A 15,667-nucleotide genomic window follows, 5' to 3' on the forward strand; every position below is an offset into this window, starting at 1 on the left:
ATAAAATGTGCCTCACCCTGCTTTTAAAAGAAGCAGAACCGCCAAAGAGAATTCCAGTCGTCTGGACAACATTGTTGGGTTCAAGTGGCCCACAGTGGTTAAAGGGAGTGCTCTGGAAAACATGGAAAACTTGAACATTTGATTGGGAATCGCAGGTCATTCAAAAGTATGGTTCTTCCTCATACCAACTGTAAATATATACCCACCTGTCTGGATGCAAGAATTCTCTAATCATGTGGCTTTTGTGCACAATAGAGAAAATAAAAAGTGAAAACACAAGTGAAAACACTTGGACACATGTCCCAAAGAGTTTCTGCTGGTTTTATGTGGGAGAATAAGCTGCAGAAAGAGATAATCATGTTTGGACATAAATGTGTTTATTTGACCATTTTTATGAAAAAAAATCTCAGACAGCATCTGCCATGTTAATTACACATACAAGGTACACATTGTACAAAAATAAATAGCTTAAAAAGGAAGCTGTTATAATAAAATAGCATGGTCCTTCACTGAAGGGATATTTAGCCTAATGCTCAGTCTGTTTTGTTTTGATAGCATACTGTAAATTAACAACAGGAATGAAGAACTCAAATATACATACGAGAGTCTGGAAACAACTGTGAGTGTTTGCATACGATGCATTTACAAATACAAGTTTGGAATTGAATAAAATCAATACTATTTTCCATATGGATGATAATGTGGTTATCATTTCATGTACAATATCTCCAAAAGAAGCATTCATTGCCTCAACTGTTCCCACTACGTTCAACCACAAGGTAGAGGGAAATTCTCTGTCGAAGGTTTTTCTGGTTATAAATGACTCGTCATCATCTAGACTAAACCTTTTACACACCGTGTAAACTCAAACTCTTTCTATAAATACTACACGTCTGGTTCAGAAATGGAACCAAGTTTTCTAACTGGCACATTTTAGCCAAAGATATTGGGTCAGATTCGAGGTCGCCGATTGGTTTCCCCAAAGTTTAATAATCCAATCTTAATCAAAATGATAATCACTCATCTCATTTGGGATGTATAAAGAAAAAAGAAGTAAATCCAACAGGAGCGCATTTCCCAGAGGTTAAAAGTCCCATTGCATTGATCGTATGTACCTACCTCAGTAAAAGTTGAAAGGCTCGATCAAAGCATTATGGGGGTTTGAGTTCTGTGGAAGACACTTACAGAGGTATATTTACACTGTGCTGGTGTTTGACAGCAGGTTTAATGCCTTTGTTCTAACCCCACTCTAAGTGACAGCAAAACTGAAATAAAAAAGAATCATTGCAGATTATACCAGACTTCATACCAAAAGTTTCTGTTTAAAGTGGGACTCGAAAACTTCTCTTTCTGGAGAAAACACGCACACACAGCACCTTCATGTAGCATCTTTACATAGCATCACATGTACATCCTGAGGTAGATTTCCTTTGTTTCGGTTCTCAATAGTGGTTGTAAAATGTCAACAAAAGAAACTATATTTAGGCAAGAGCCTGGGAAGTAACGTCAAATGAACATGGATGGATAATGTGGTCATGGGCCCCTGGGCACAGACAATTTAAAGGCCAAAAGCAGTTTTTTTTTCACAAACTGAAAGAAACACAAAACGACTACAAACGTTCAAACACATTTGCAGTTGAACTTAAAACTCAGAAACGCAGAGACACAAGAGCAACCTCAAGTTTTTTCTGTCTTTTTGTGACATTGATGTATTTATCTCTCTGTTGTTCTTTTGTTGCTATTGTCTCTATGTGGTCTCTTTGTGTCATCTGTGATAGTTGGACGTGTCATTGTGGTTATATTAAATCTCATCACTGACATTTGTAACTCTTTTTTGCTACTTTTAATGTCTTTGTGGTCACTCTGTTCTCTGTAATTCCTTTGTCTTTGTGTTCATCTCTGTGTCTCTTTCTCGCTGTTTTTTGTTGTTTGCTTTATGTTGTTAGGCCGTTTTATGCATACCATACCCTTTGCCCACTTGGACTCTTAACCTGCGCCCAGTCTGTCCATTCTGTAATCCATCCATGTTGAGTAAGTTTAATCAGACCAAAATGGCAAAGTTCACCGTTCTCTTGTCCCTCATAAGCACTCTTGGTTGAGACATTCTCCAGAGACCGGTTCTGGCATTTTCTTTGGATCACACTTCTCTGACTCAACAGTCTTCCCAGTGTAGTCTATGCAGAAGACGCTGCGCCGGCGCTCGCCCTGACCACAAGTTCGTGAGCAGGCGGACCAAGGTCCCATCTGCCAAATGGGGCATGGCAGATCCCCACAGGCCCTGATGTCTATGGGCTTTAGGTCTTTGTCACACTGGCTGGAGAGGAAGCCCGCGCTGTCTCTGCATTCAACGTTTCTCCTGGACCACCCGGAGCCACAGCTCTTGGAGCACTCGGACCACTCGCCCAGCACCCAGTCAGGCACGCCAAACGGTTGGATCATGTGCAAAGACTTCTTCTCCTTTGATTTGTTGAAGGACACATCTTTGGGGATGAAAAAGGTGTATTTGACCTTTGGGGGGTTGGCGTCCCCGGCTGTAGCCAGGATCTGGATGGTGATGGCCTCCTTCAGCTGCCTGAAGCTCTGGATTCTCTCCAGTGTGGTGGAGGAGCCACTGTACTTTAACACTGCACCCAGCACAGGAATGTCCTGCTCCACCGTAGACACCGAGAAGTTACCGTTGAGGATATAACCGCCGCCCTCTCTCTTTATAGCCAGGTAGTTCCCATCATGTTTGATTTCCCTGTTACTCCGCTGTTTGATGTCGATGTTAGTCGCTCCAACAGGAATCGTGACAATGTCACTGTAACCATAGCTGGTGGAGAAAACAGAACAGGACTTAGACAACTGGATCATTTGGATATTCTTTCTTCTTGTGTAGTTTGTTAAGAAGTTAAGTATGTTTTAGAGCTATAGCTCAGATTCAGAAAAAAATTTGCTTAGCTCAGCTTAGTATTGATATTGGCAACAGGGCAGCGAGGCAACCTTTTGTTTTTTGTATGTGTAACAAATAACCTGAAACGGTCACATCATTTAACATTTAACATTGCATAATGCAAAACTCTTCCAAGCAAAAGGAAACAAGGGTTTTCAACAATCTCTATTCACAATACAAAAAAATTGTAAAGAGGCTAAAAATGCTCCTGGTGAAATCCTAACAGCTGAATTAATCTGTGCTTGCTGCTGATGATGATGAAACACTTTTAACTCTGCAGCCATGGTGAAAGGAAAATGCATAAATACCCTTTTTGGTGAATCTTGCAATATAACTATAACATATAATTGCAATTGTGTAATCCTTTCCAGATGAGGATGATGTTTTTTTAAACACTTACGTTGCTTTGTTGTAGGAGCCTGTGATCTTTCTACAGGTGAGTCCACTTCCTCCACACACTCCACACTTGTCGACTCTCTTGTTGGACCCGATCACCTGGTCGCATCCTGCCTTCACACACTGACCTTGGACACACACCGATGTGGTGTCAGGCCCACAGGTTGTCCCATCGATCACCTGCAGGGACACATAGGTGTTGTTGAATCTTTTATCAAGAGTGTTAAGAAACCGTCAGATTCACCGGCATCTTGAAGAACTTCAATGATTCATCAGTTATTATCAAGGCTGTTTGATCAATTGTATATTAACGTGCATCACTATTGATCTGCTGATAGAATACGATATGATACGATGCGTTACAATATGATATGATACAGAACGGAACGGCCACTTTTTTGCCAATTTGGGGATCTTTGTCTTGGACTCCAAGAGCTGCGCATATTTAACTTCCTCCACAGTAGTAACAAATCATGAATGCGGTGAGATGGTTAAGTCCCACAAAAAGTAAAAAAAAATGACAAGAATTGTAACGTTACTTTTCAGTATATTTTTGGACTGTGATGATGGCTGTGCACTGTATAGACTGTGATGCTGTACCTTGGATTCAAACACTTTAAATTCACTGCTGCCTCTGGCTCTGCAGAACAGCTTACATCGGTCTCTGGGGGAAACACCGGCGTACTTTGGTATCCACTGTTTCATATTCCCATTGAAGTCCAGGTAGTTGGGGCTGTTGTACTTCTCACACTGCTCCTCTCGGAAACTCTTACCTAAAGGGAAAACAGAAAGTCAAGCTTTGTTTTTCAAGGAGCTTGGACCCCAACAGGAAGCTCCTGGGAATATTATCTTCTTGTAAATATCAAAGAACTTCAGAAAAATTAAGCTAATAAAAATGTTAATTGTGTTAATATTTTACTTCAATCTTAGAGGAAATGAGTTCATTTTGCTTGAAAACACCACTGTACACTGAATATGGTTTTAGAAATTAATTATGTCAGAGCCTGCAGACAAAATGATTATTAAATATCACAAATCAAATCAACAGCTATTTTGACAATCTATTCACTTTCCAATAGCCAAGAAAAAAGAGAATATTTCATCATTTAAGCGTCTGAGTTGTTACGACTTGATGATTTTCTTTTTTCTTTTTTGACAGGTACCTGAGTGTGTTTGATGACAATGTTGACACATTTGTCACTGTTTTCAGACATTTTTTTGACTTTACACCCAACTGGGAAAATAATCCTCAGATCAGCTTTTTGTTTTTTTAATTAAAAAATGCATTGTTAAACTTTGCACAGTCAGTGTGTCAGCAATCATCCAAATATGCAAAAAACTGCTGATGTGCAATTACGAAAAGTGTAAGAATAACAGTTAATAATAATGGGACGAAGAAATTCATCTTGGATTAGATAGCATAAATGTATAAAATATAAGTCATGACTTGACACAGTTCAAATAAATCCATACATACACTTATATATACTACAATGTTTGTCTAAAGGAGGTGGAAACTTGATTCTAAACGATAATGTACCTAGATAGGGGGAGATGAGTTCATTTAAAAGACTGAGTCTTACCCCTTGAATAAAAAAGTACTTCAATTATTTTTTCTCATACCCGCACAAATCCTTAAAGTCCTTTCTTTGAACAGATTGTGTTCTCAAAAATGCTAAATAAAATGTGTGACAGTTGATTTTTTTTTTTAAAGTGATGGTATATAAGAAGATAAGCCATATATTATTGATTCTCACCTTGGTTGTTGTCACAGGGTTGTGCGTTACAGGACTGGTACTGAACCCGCTGTCCCTCACAGTATTTTCCTCCATTCTGCGGCACCGGGTCGGTGCACTCCCTGTAGGAGAACTCCACCCCTCCTCCACACGTCCTGGAGCACTGCTGCCACGCTCCCCATTCGCTCCAGCCACCGTCCACAACCACCTGCGGTCAAACACAACGAGAAGAGAGCAGTCAGAGTGGTTGGTTAGAACTCAGCGCCAAAGGCAATCTCAGCTGTGTAGCCCGTGACCACAGTCTGGCTTCTGGCTCTGAGGCCGCACAGTGTGTTGGCGGTCCAACACTCCAGGCTAAATCTGTGTTGAAGTTCGGCACGCGCTTGCTGTCTGCCTCTACCCACATTCCTGCCACATGTGTCACTCACCACCAGTGGAAGCCGGCATGCTGCAACTTTGTAAAGTAACATTTAAAGTGTGTGTGTGTGGATGTGTGTGTGAGTTTGCCAGTTTGGGTGTCCTTTCCAGAAGTTTTATGAGTTTGGATCAGCTAACGTTCCAGCTGCCAGCACGTCTGGCTTCATAAACAGATGTGTGATCATAACACAAGGAGAAGATATCAAGGCAACCATGCTCAAATGAAACACCGAGATGTATAAATGTTCTTAAAGGAAATGTAAAAAGGCATCAAGAAGCAGCTGGATTTAAAACTCACCAGAGCCCAAAAATGTAGTGATGTGTACTTTTATCCTCTACATTTCATTCATGTATTCCAGCTTCAAACTGCACAGCGCTGCCATGCTGAAAATCATCATATCTCCACTTACTGAGATACTGTACAGAGATTGACTTGTAGTTCTTTCCTTAAAATAGCAGATTTCTAATGGTAGTTTTGGAACTTGACGACCTCTCTTCCAAGGCTAACCTTACAGTGTTTTTCATAAATCAGCAGATTTCCAACAGAAGTTCTGGATTGATGACTCCTAACCTGAAATGTTTTCCCCTTAAAACAGCTGTTTTCTCAATGAAGTTTGGTATTGCTTAGTTAATCCAAAACAAAGGGAATGAATCAAAAACATCTTAAGCTGAATCATACAACTGCATTTCAGACATAAATCGAGGAGGTTGATGACACTTACATCACTCAACCAGGAAGCGACCGCTGGGATCGCCATGAACGTAATAAAGCAGCTTCATTCTTTTTTTCTGCTCACTAGAATGTTTTTCCCCACTCATTTGTTGATACTGTGGATATGTCCACAATCATACAGCATTGATAAAAAGGTAAAAACGACTGTTATCATTTTTATAGTTGGATTTCGTTGTCCCTTCACTTCACCGACCACCCGCCCACCTTCAGGGAAAACTTCACTCACTGTAAGGGACATATGTGAATAACAACTTTGGAAAATGTCATGGGGAGACTTTATCATAGAAGGAGTCAAATCAATCCAATCAGCAGCACAGATGCTATTTATATGTGAATTATCTCTTTAAATGCTCAACACAGATGAGAAAATAGGGAAATCTAACTCAAGAGTTGCTGATTAATTAAGTTTAGTGACTGCAAACTTGATTGCTTGTTTTTGGGTAAATAAGGGGCACACGTCAAAATGACTCATTAAAACTACAGGAGGTTGATAACAGAAAACAAGCGCAACAAAGTACACATATTATGCACCATGGAACTATAATGTGTGTGTTTTTTGTGAATGCCTTTTTAGCTGGATTCATCTTACAGCTTCTATCTATCTAGAAAGTAACTTCACTTGTGATGCCAAGCCATGCCAAGCCATTCTGTCATTCAAATGGGATAACTTCTGGCAATCCAAGACAGTCATGGCCAAAATATCAAGGAGTGTTTCCAGACAGTCTGTAGGTACAGCAGACCAACAAAGGCTATTGCAGCAAACACCTGGAGAGGATTGGCTATAACAAGAGTAAGATGCATATAGTCCTGCTTTGATGAGATAAAGAAACAGCCTTACCAGAGGCTGCATCACCTCCTGGGTGGGCATGCACGCTCCGTGGAGGCAGGTCTTGTTGATGCCACAGGCGGTGCCGTCGGCCCACGGCAAGCTGCCGTTCTTGCTGGAGCACTGCATTGTTCCGTCCTCCTGACACCACAGCTGGCTGCAGATATCACTGTCTGAGGTGTTGGGACAGTGGATGAACTCCTCTCCAAATATCTGCTGGCACTGCTGGTCCAGGCTGTACTTGGTGCCTGGCAGCTCTCTGGGTAACGACATGGCGCTCTCTGGGACGTCCAGCAGGCAGTCCCCTGTGGTTACAGTAGAGAGAGAGACACACAGTATGAATACTCGGGCTTGGAGGTTAATGGCACTGGACATTTGAAATGTGTTGTGTGACAACAGCGGAAAAATATTTAGGTCAAGTTCTGACCATTTTATAAATATCAATTTAAGTAATGGGGTGCAGTTTTATAGGCTGCCTCGTACTCCAAATCTGGACATTTGACAGCTAGTGTAAATCTGAATTCAGGCATTATTCTCCTAATGATTGCGTTTTATATTCAATAAGCTTTTTGTCCGGAGTTGTCAATGACGTCCCCAGTTTGGAATCGACATTCTCAGCCACATTCATTTTAAGTTGGAAGCTTTTTCCCCCAACTGATAAAGAACACATTCTGCTGACACCAGCTGTTGCTCTTGGCTGAGGAGGTGAAGAACAGGAAGAAGTCCATCGTGTGACTCATCGGAAAAGACGGTTCACTGATAGGTCTTGCAAGGATACAAACAATGCACGATGCAAAACATGAGCAAAAGAGGGTGAGGCAAAGAAAATTAAAAAAAATAAAAAACAGAATGGGAGAGGAGGATTTGGAAAGAGAAGATGGGGGAAATCTAGGGCAAGATAAACCATCGGAATCACACATAATTTAGGGAGCGACATGTTTAAGCAGGAAAGCTATCGTTAGAGCACACGAGGCCTAACATTATATTTTATTGATCTCTAAATCAGCTCTAATGACGGAGCCACAGTGTTGCGGCAGAAGACCGCGCTGGCAGACGGTCTCTATGGGGCTTCTTAGTTTAAGATTTATCCTCAGTGACATTTATGATATGAACCCGATATATTTCCTACCGTGTCCGTTGTCAAAGAACTCTGTGACGTAGAGAGCGCTGCAGGGAGACCAAGGTGCAGTCTTGTTGAGGCTGACAAACAGAGGAGCCATCAGGTAATGTCCTCCCAGATCTCCAAACAGCCTCTCGCAGGTCTTGGAGTCATCATGAGGCATACTCAACACATGACCTGAGGTGGGAAAAAAAGATTCAATTAGAATTGACTTACTTACATGACAAGGCTGCTGTTTTTTCTGACATCCAATCAGGGTAGGAAGCTCAAATGTGTGTTTATGTTTAATTCATCTATCTAACAGGCTGAACGTCTTTGCATTTAAATGTAGAACATTTCTTTTTGTTAGGACTTTAAAATGCAATTTATTTAAATGTAGTGTTGGCGCCCCAGTCAAAAAAGTCTGCACATGTTTTGCGGTCTATTGCCTTTTTAGTTCCAGTTTAGTTGGTAAAGGCTTAAATGATAATGATTTGTTAAATTACTTATTGTCAAATGATCTGCAAAGTTATAACAACAGTGGAGATAACAGCCTGGCTCTGACGTCAAAGGAAAATGGCCATCATGTAGATATAGTCATCAATGAGTTGCTAAGGTTCTCATGCATCAAAAGTGGTTCTGAATGACTAAAGGAGACTCTAAAGATAAACATCATACAACATGCTTTTTACATTAGATTTCCAAGTTTCCATTAATCCTACAGCCCAAACCACAATCTAAGACAAAAATGTGCTCTGACCGAGCTCATGTGCAGCTGTGAAGGAAGCTTGCAGTCCGTTGTCCTCAATGACTGAGCAGCTCCTCTTAGGGTCACACATCGTCCCGACATCAGCCACGCCCAACGTGTCGCAGCTCCTCTGTCCGCAGATGTCCTGCAACAGAGACAAGGGAAACGCTGAAGCTGGAGAACCCAGGGCATAGTGATGAGTTGATATTAGCGAAGCTGAAACCAGCTTTTAAATAAATGCTTGCATAAGTTGATGTTTAAAATCAAATGTGAGGATTTTCTTAAAATCTCAAAATTGTCAGACAAATTGACATCCTTTACCTGCAGTTGTTGTGATCCCATTTTTATCTGTTTTGTACTCAATTCTTATAGTTTTCTGAGTGTTTTCTCATCTTTAGACTAGACTCTGTCTGAATGTTTAATGTTTTTTTTCTTTTGGGCATTTTTGCCTTTATTGGATATGACTGCTGCAGACAGACAGGAAAAGTTGGGAGGAGACAGTGGGGGCTGACATGAAGCAAAGGGCCAGAGGTCAGATACAAATCAATGGCCGCTGAGACTTTAACCTCTGTACATGGGGTGCGTGACATACCTGCTTGGCTATACGATGCTCCACTTAGTCTGGATTTATTTTTTACTTCCTAATATCAGCCACAGTAATCCAAATCCTTTATAAAAGGTTATCGGTCTCAAAGTCACCTTTTGGTCAAACTCTGCTATGGGCCAACAGGCGTTACATGAACATGTCTGTTTACTTTTTGTATGTAAGAAGTGGCTCCACACATATCAGTCAGAATCTTTTTATGCCATTGGAGGTTTGGCAAAGTGACACAACAACCACTCAAGCCTCAGTGTACAAGTTCAGTAACAAGACACAGACACAGCCACACATTACAATAAGCAGCGTTGTAGAACAATAAGAGTTATTTTGTATGGTTGGAAAGTGGTTTCTGCCAGTGGAACAAGAGAGACTAACTATTTGTAAGTGCCATAAAACAGAAGAGCCACGGCAGCATACCAAATACCAACAGCGACATACCAACCAGAATTAACTCGTGCCACTCGAACAAAAGCTTCATAACACAAACAACATGGGCCAAACAAAGAAAAGACATTCCTCTATTGAACTCAACTAGTTCAAATAAGTTCAAGCTAAATTACTGCCATGGTGTGGTCATGATTGGCTTTTTACATTCATAAATAATTTCAAAATCTTGTATATAAAAAGTAGTCGCTTAAAAACGGCTTCCTAAGTGGACCATAAAGAGTTAAAGCCATTACTCTGAGGGACTGTTTTATTAATCAAGCTGGATGGACCTTCAACGTCTATTTATTTCAACTTGTTTTTCTGCCTTTTTCTTAAGACAAATCAAAAACATGTTGCGGAGTGTTTCCATCATAAAAAAAAGCAAATAAATTATCCCGAGCATGCATTGTCCAGAGCTGTGATGTGGGAGATTCAGAAATCTTTCCCTGCTCATGAAGAAGCCTGGCTGTGTTAGGACGGAGATGGACGCACCCTCCGTGGCCTTGCCTCAGCCGGAAAAAAAACCACAAGGCAGAGCAGTCTGTGATTCAAAACACATCTGGACCTGGAGCACAACCCCAGCGTGTGTTTGTACACCTTGTTTCGACAACAGCACCCATCAGTCATGTGTGCAGAAAACACTGACACGAAGCAGGACGTATGGGTCACAGCATTGGCTACAGTGTTGCATTTGCATGACGGACGTGCAAGAACACACATACAGTACGGGACCACAAGAATGCATGAGAAAAAATGTTTCCACTACAAGAAAGAGAGTGTAAGTTTAGAGTTTCACAACAGCCAGTAGCAGCAGCCTTCTCTTATGACTGTGGCATTCATGGCACACATATTCAACCCTGACCTGGCTGCAGACTCCAGCCCTGACCATTTAGAGTGTCCCTTATCATGTCAGGCTTTTATTTGTGGCGGCACTAAAGTTAGCTCACCCACGTGGTTGGAGCCTTCCGGCCTCTGCATTTCAAAGCATATCTCCGCGGAAATGGAAAAACAAACCTCGACCGGGGTTTGTGTGGAAGATGGCCTCCCCGATGGAAAGCCTTTGCAACAAGTCTGCAAAAACCCCCATATGTTCTATTCATCATTTCCCCCAAACTAGGCTCAGCTTAACATGGGAACGTCATTCAGTAGGGCGGATAAATACCAAGCTTGTCATCAATCAAGCTGCAAACAGCAATGCACTCGGCTATAAATGTGTAATAATAGAGAAGTTACTAGCATATGTATTGTCTGCTAACACCTTGTCAAAGTGCACATACCAGAGAGGAGACGGCAGCCAAATACAGCGGGACGAGCCAATCAAAACACAAACCCTGAGGACGCAAGAACTTATTTCCTGTTGGAGCATCCATAAAACACAGTTTGTTTGTTCTCTGTTGATATTCCCCCTGCTTGGAAAAAGATTACAACTATTCCATCTTGTAGATCCCTTTTCAGCACCTGGATTCACCCCGAGGGCTAAAGGGGCTTTCCTTAACTTCCTCTGGTCTTCAATCTCAAACAAGATCTCCTTAAAGGCCTGACAATAACTGTGAACATGGGTGTCCATTTCCAGCCAGCCCCCCCCCCCCCCACACCACCACCACCACCCTCCCCACTTGTAACACAAATTGCACCTGTTTTAGTGAAAGGCTCTCTGGTTTCAAGTAATTGTTGTGTGGTTTTGAGTCTGCTGCTTCTGAAACCACATCATGCCCCCCAGCTGGACTGAATTCCACCAGTGCTTCATTCATGACTCATCACTGCTCGAGTATTGCTTTCTGAACAGCGAAAAAAAAAATATAAAACATGAGTCAGTGGTTATTATAATACTAGACTTTTAAACTCACAACTCCATTCAATTTGTTTATGCGCCCACCAACTTAAACCCTAACCTGCATTAAGATTCAACTTAGATACATAATGTGTTTAATTGCCTTAAATAATCTTCTTCTTGTTTAAGAAAAATGCTTTGTAGTTTCTTTTGATTTCTTCTGTAACTGACTCGAAATTTCTGAAGGATCTCTGAAACGTCAGCAGTGTGTGAATGTGTATGAATGTGTTAGTTAATACTGATGTGAATGGAGAGGTGTAACCTGCAGTGTAAACACTATACAAGCTCAAATCCATTGACCTCTCTCTCTCTCTCTCACTCTCTCTCTCTCTCTGATATCAGTGGGACTAACCTGGCTAAATAAAGGTTAAGTAAAAGCATCTTTCCTCCTTAAATCCTTAAAACAGTATATGCAGATGACGGTGTGTTTTCTTGCAGAGAACTCCATTCTCTAACTGTGTAAAGACACCAGGTATGTTCTTGCCGCTCACCTCTCTGGTGAAGAGCATGGCCGTGTCATAGTGCTCTGGATGTCTCTGGCTCGGCGGGTTGAAGAGCTGCTGCCAGGAGCAGAAGTTCCTCAGAGCCACGCCTCCGTTGCTGGAGACCTCTGGGCCGACCTCCTCATCCTCCACCACCAGCATCTTCACCAACACGATGTTTACCGAGTTCTTTATGCTCGGGTGCTTGTACAGCTGGGCGGCCATCGACATCAGGGTTAGGATGTAGTGCTGTGAGGGAGGAGAGACATGGGCACAACATTTCAAACTTAAAACTTCCATGAAAAGGAACTTGTTAGCCTGAGGCTTTTAAAAGTTTGGACAGCACAAAGACACAGTGGAGGGTAGATAAAAAGGAACAGGGATGGTTTTACAAATATCTGACACCTGAAGAAATTAGGATTGTCATGATACCAGAATTTTAAACTTAGATACAATACTAATTTAAGATCAAACAATATTGAGACCTGTTTCCACACAACATGTTGAATCTGGTTAAGAATTCAAGAAACTGGTTAACTGTGTTTCAATTTCTGCTATCAGTGTTAGTGCTTGGCTGAAGAGACGTTGGACTGGACTCTCCTCCTGGTCTGATAAACTGTCTGCTTCCTTTAAAGGGGATGAGAGCAGCAGATGTGATCGGTCATTAAGAAGAGACCACCTGTATGTTTTCCTCTAATAATGTGAACTGTTTGTTCACCTAAACAGGAATTCCTTTGAGCTTAAATTGCAAACATTTGGCACAGTTATGTACTTTCATTCAATGCATGCAACCACTTCCAGCTAAATAGAGGCATCATGTCTGCCTTCTTCTTCTTTTCCAGTAAAAATAAACTAAACTATAAAAAGATTCCCCAAGAAGTTTTTTTTTTTTTTGCTTTCCCTGATTGTGTCATGGCAGGAAGTAGTGATGTGCAGGCTTTTCCACAATACTGTCATGAGGGTTATGTTTTAGAGGAGAGCTAAATCAGTGTGAACGTGGGCGTATTGTGCCATGATGTGTAATGTCAAGTCTATGTCTGCTGCGCTGAAATCACTTTTCCAAGGAACGGATGATTTTCCCACATATAAAAAGTTTTTCCACATGTGCTGCACACATACACAGACACACATGTTGGTTTGAGCCTAGGACCTCCAAACCACTAAAACTGCCCCTGTTCACAGAAAACCAAAGAAACATATGGATGGACATTATTGGGAATATGACTTGGAATAAAAGCAGAAATGAAGCCAGTGTATCAGCTTGTCCACTTCCCTCTGTTTATTTGTTAGTCTTTCTTTTCTTACAGTAGGATAAAGAAGTGTTTGGCAGCTGAAGAGCTTGTTAAGTACAAACAGACAAGAATTTGACTTCTCTAGGCTGTGCCAGGATCATGGACTGTCTACAGTTGTTAAGGAATTTTAGCTCCAGAATAAATGCAGCATTAGTATTAATGAATATCTTTATATAAATTCAGCACCAATATTTTAATTTTTTCAATTTAAATATTGAATAGCAGGAAATAGCCATGTAATGAATTCATCATTCTGAGTAAATACAGCATAGGACGGATATTGTAAGCCTTGTGAATCTGCCCTGCATGATGCTGAGGCTCTGCTGCCAAATCGTGACCAAGTCGTGAGGAATGTGCCTCAGCATTTCTTACATTTCTGTTGCCTGACCTTATTCTCAGTCTGTGGAAAACAGGGAGCACACCGGCTTCCTCCCAAGCTCCCTCAATGCCAAAACATGTTTTTATGAAACAGCATAGAACAACTAATTCCTGAGACTATTTTTTTCTGAGCTGTGAATCCTTACAGACAGGATTATGGAAACTAAAGTGGGGAAAATGTGACGTCTTCAGCAGTTTGTTTATGGGACAGTCTAATCAGTTTAATTCAACTATGGTGTGTTTAGGTTCATATATTAACGGTGTGTGCAGGAAAGAATGAGTGCATCATGTCTGACCTTTATTTCATCTCCATAGAAGTGGGTCATGGTTGAGTCTGCCACCACCAGCGTTTCTATGAACCGTGGCGCGGAAACAAAGCGTCTCCGGCGAGGTTCCCTCCGTGCGTCACTGTCGGTGTGCGTAAAACTTTCCCCATTGTGCTTATCTGCTCGGCTCTCCGCTGCCGCGTGATCAAACAGCAGGGGAAGACCGTGGCTTTTAGTGAATGTCCTCCTCTTGATGACATGCAGCTGCTCTCCAGAGTCTGGCCCCATACCGCCTCGAAGTTTGGGCTCAATTAAATACTCTTTCCCCTCCGTTATGAAGGAGCCAAAGATGCCCGAGCACAAGCTGACCGACACAACCGAGTTCCGATCATGATCCACATTCCCGGAGTAAAAGCAGCTCCTCAGATATCCTTCACTCTCCACTGTCTGGTTCATCAAACCCTGGAGAGCCGCGGCAGGTCGGACACCTGAAGCGCTGCGTAAAGCGCCAACATCTCTGGCTTTGATGCGCTGTATGGTGAAGGAAGGTGCGATGAAACTAGTGTCTGGAATGAGATTTATAGTCATGTCCTTGCCAAATGCGCTAAGGATAAATGTCGGCTGTTCCTCGCTTCTTTTCCAAAATCGACCTCTAATTCTTCCATTTATCCGCACAGGTACAACATCCTCTGATTCAAATGGCGTGGAAAGTGTCGCGTGTATTACGCACAGGAATAAAAAGAAACAACACAAAGTGGAACACATCTTCTGCAACTTGAAGTGCAATCAAGAGTCGCAAAAATAAACAATTTATTTCAGTATATGTCCTTGATCTGTTTGGTAAGTTGAGCGTCGTCTCCAATCAAAAGAGAGTCCTCTTGAATCTTTACAAATCGAAAGTGATTTCAGTGCTGTAGAGCCAGTCTGGGTCATCGAAGTTTGACTAGTTTTAAACTTCAGTCTGTTTTGAGTTGTCGTTTCTAATCTATCCAAGCCTTGTTGTGCCACTCACCAGCACCGCTGCAGTCTGGACACTTCGGGGGTATTTATACTTTCTGCTCTTCCCTGACATGAGGGGGTTTATTTTTGATATCCTGCGTTGCTGGAAATTCTCCTCCCACTCTCGCACTTCACGAGACACTCGCGGATAAAACGGATCCAATGAGAATAGGCAGACACTCCCCCCCTTCTAAAAAAAAAGCTTGACAACCGCGCTCCTATTATTAACCCGGAGTGTTATAATGCAGCGGCAGGACATCTATACTACGCATAGCTGGAAGTCCGCTACTCGAGTTATTTCGGAGTCCTGTGTGAGTGACAGGCCCCCACAGAGCCCGGAGCCCCGCTAGGCCGAGATGCTTTATCCCCCGCACAAAAGAGCACCGCTGGACGGAGAGAGGCGCTGTGTGTGTGTGCGTGGAATTGACCGCTGCCCTGCACACTGAGAAACGTTTATTTATATCAGCAGAGCTTTGAGAAAAATATAATAATTTAATCGGGGTTT

The 15,667-nt window shown here is 41.9% G+C and overlaps 1 protein-coding gene across 1 annotated transcript; it reads right to left on the reverse strand.

Moving 5' to 3' along the window:
- Positions 1-355: 355 nt before the first annotated feature.
- On the reverse strand, positions 356-15,330 carry LOC132980101 (A disintegrin and metalloproteinase with thrombospondin motifs 8-like). Its single transcript, XM_061046028.1, has 9 exons — positions 14,194-15,330; positions 12,237-12,476; positions 8,900-9,032; positions 8,170-8,337; positions 7,053-7,345; positions 5,086-5,272; positions 3,929-4,101; positions 3,333-3,508; positions 356-2,812 (listed from the first exon to the last, which is right to left on the reverse strand). Exons 1-9 carry the CDS (start codon positions 14,926-14,928, stop codon positions 2,080-2,082), a joined length of 2,838 nt encoding a protein of 945 aa, XP_060902011.1. The 5' UTR covers positions 14,929-15,330; the 3' UTR covers positions 356-2,079.
- Positions 15,331-15,667: the final 337 nt, after the last annotated feature.

Source organism: Labrus mixtus, chromosome 9 (assembly GCF_963584025.1).
Source record: "Labrus mixtus chromosome 9, fLabMix1.1, whole genome shotgun sequence".
NCBI classification, from domain to species: domain Eukaryota; kingdom Metazoa; phylum Chordata; class Actinopteri; order Labriformes; family Labridae; genus Labrus; species Labrus mixtus.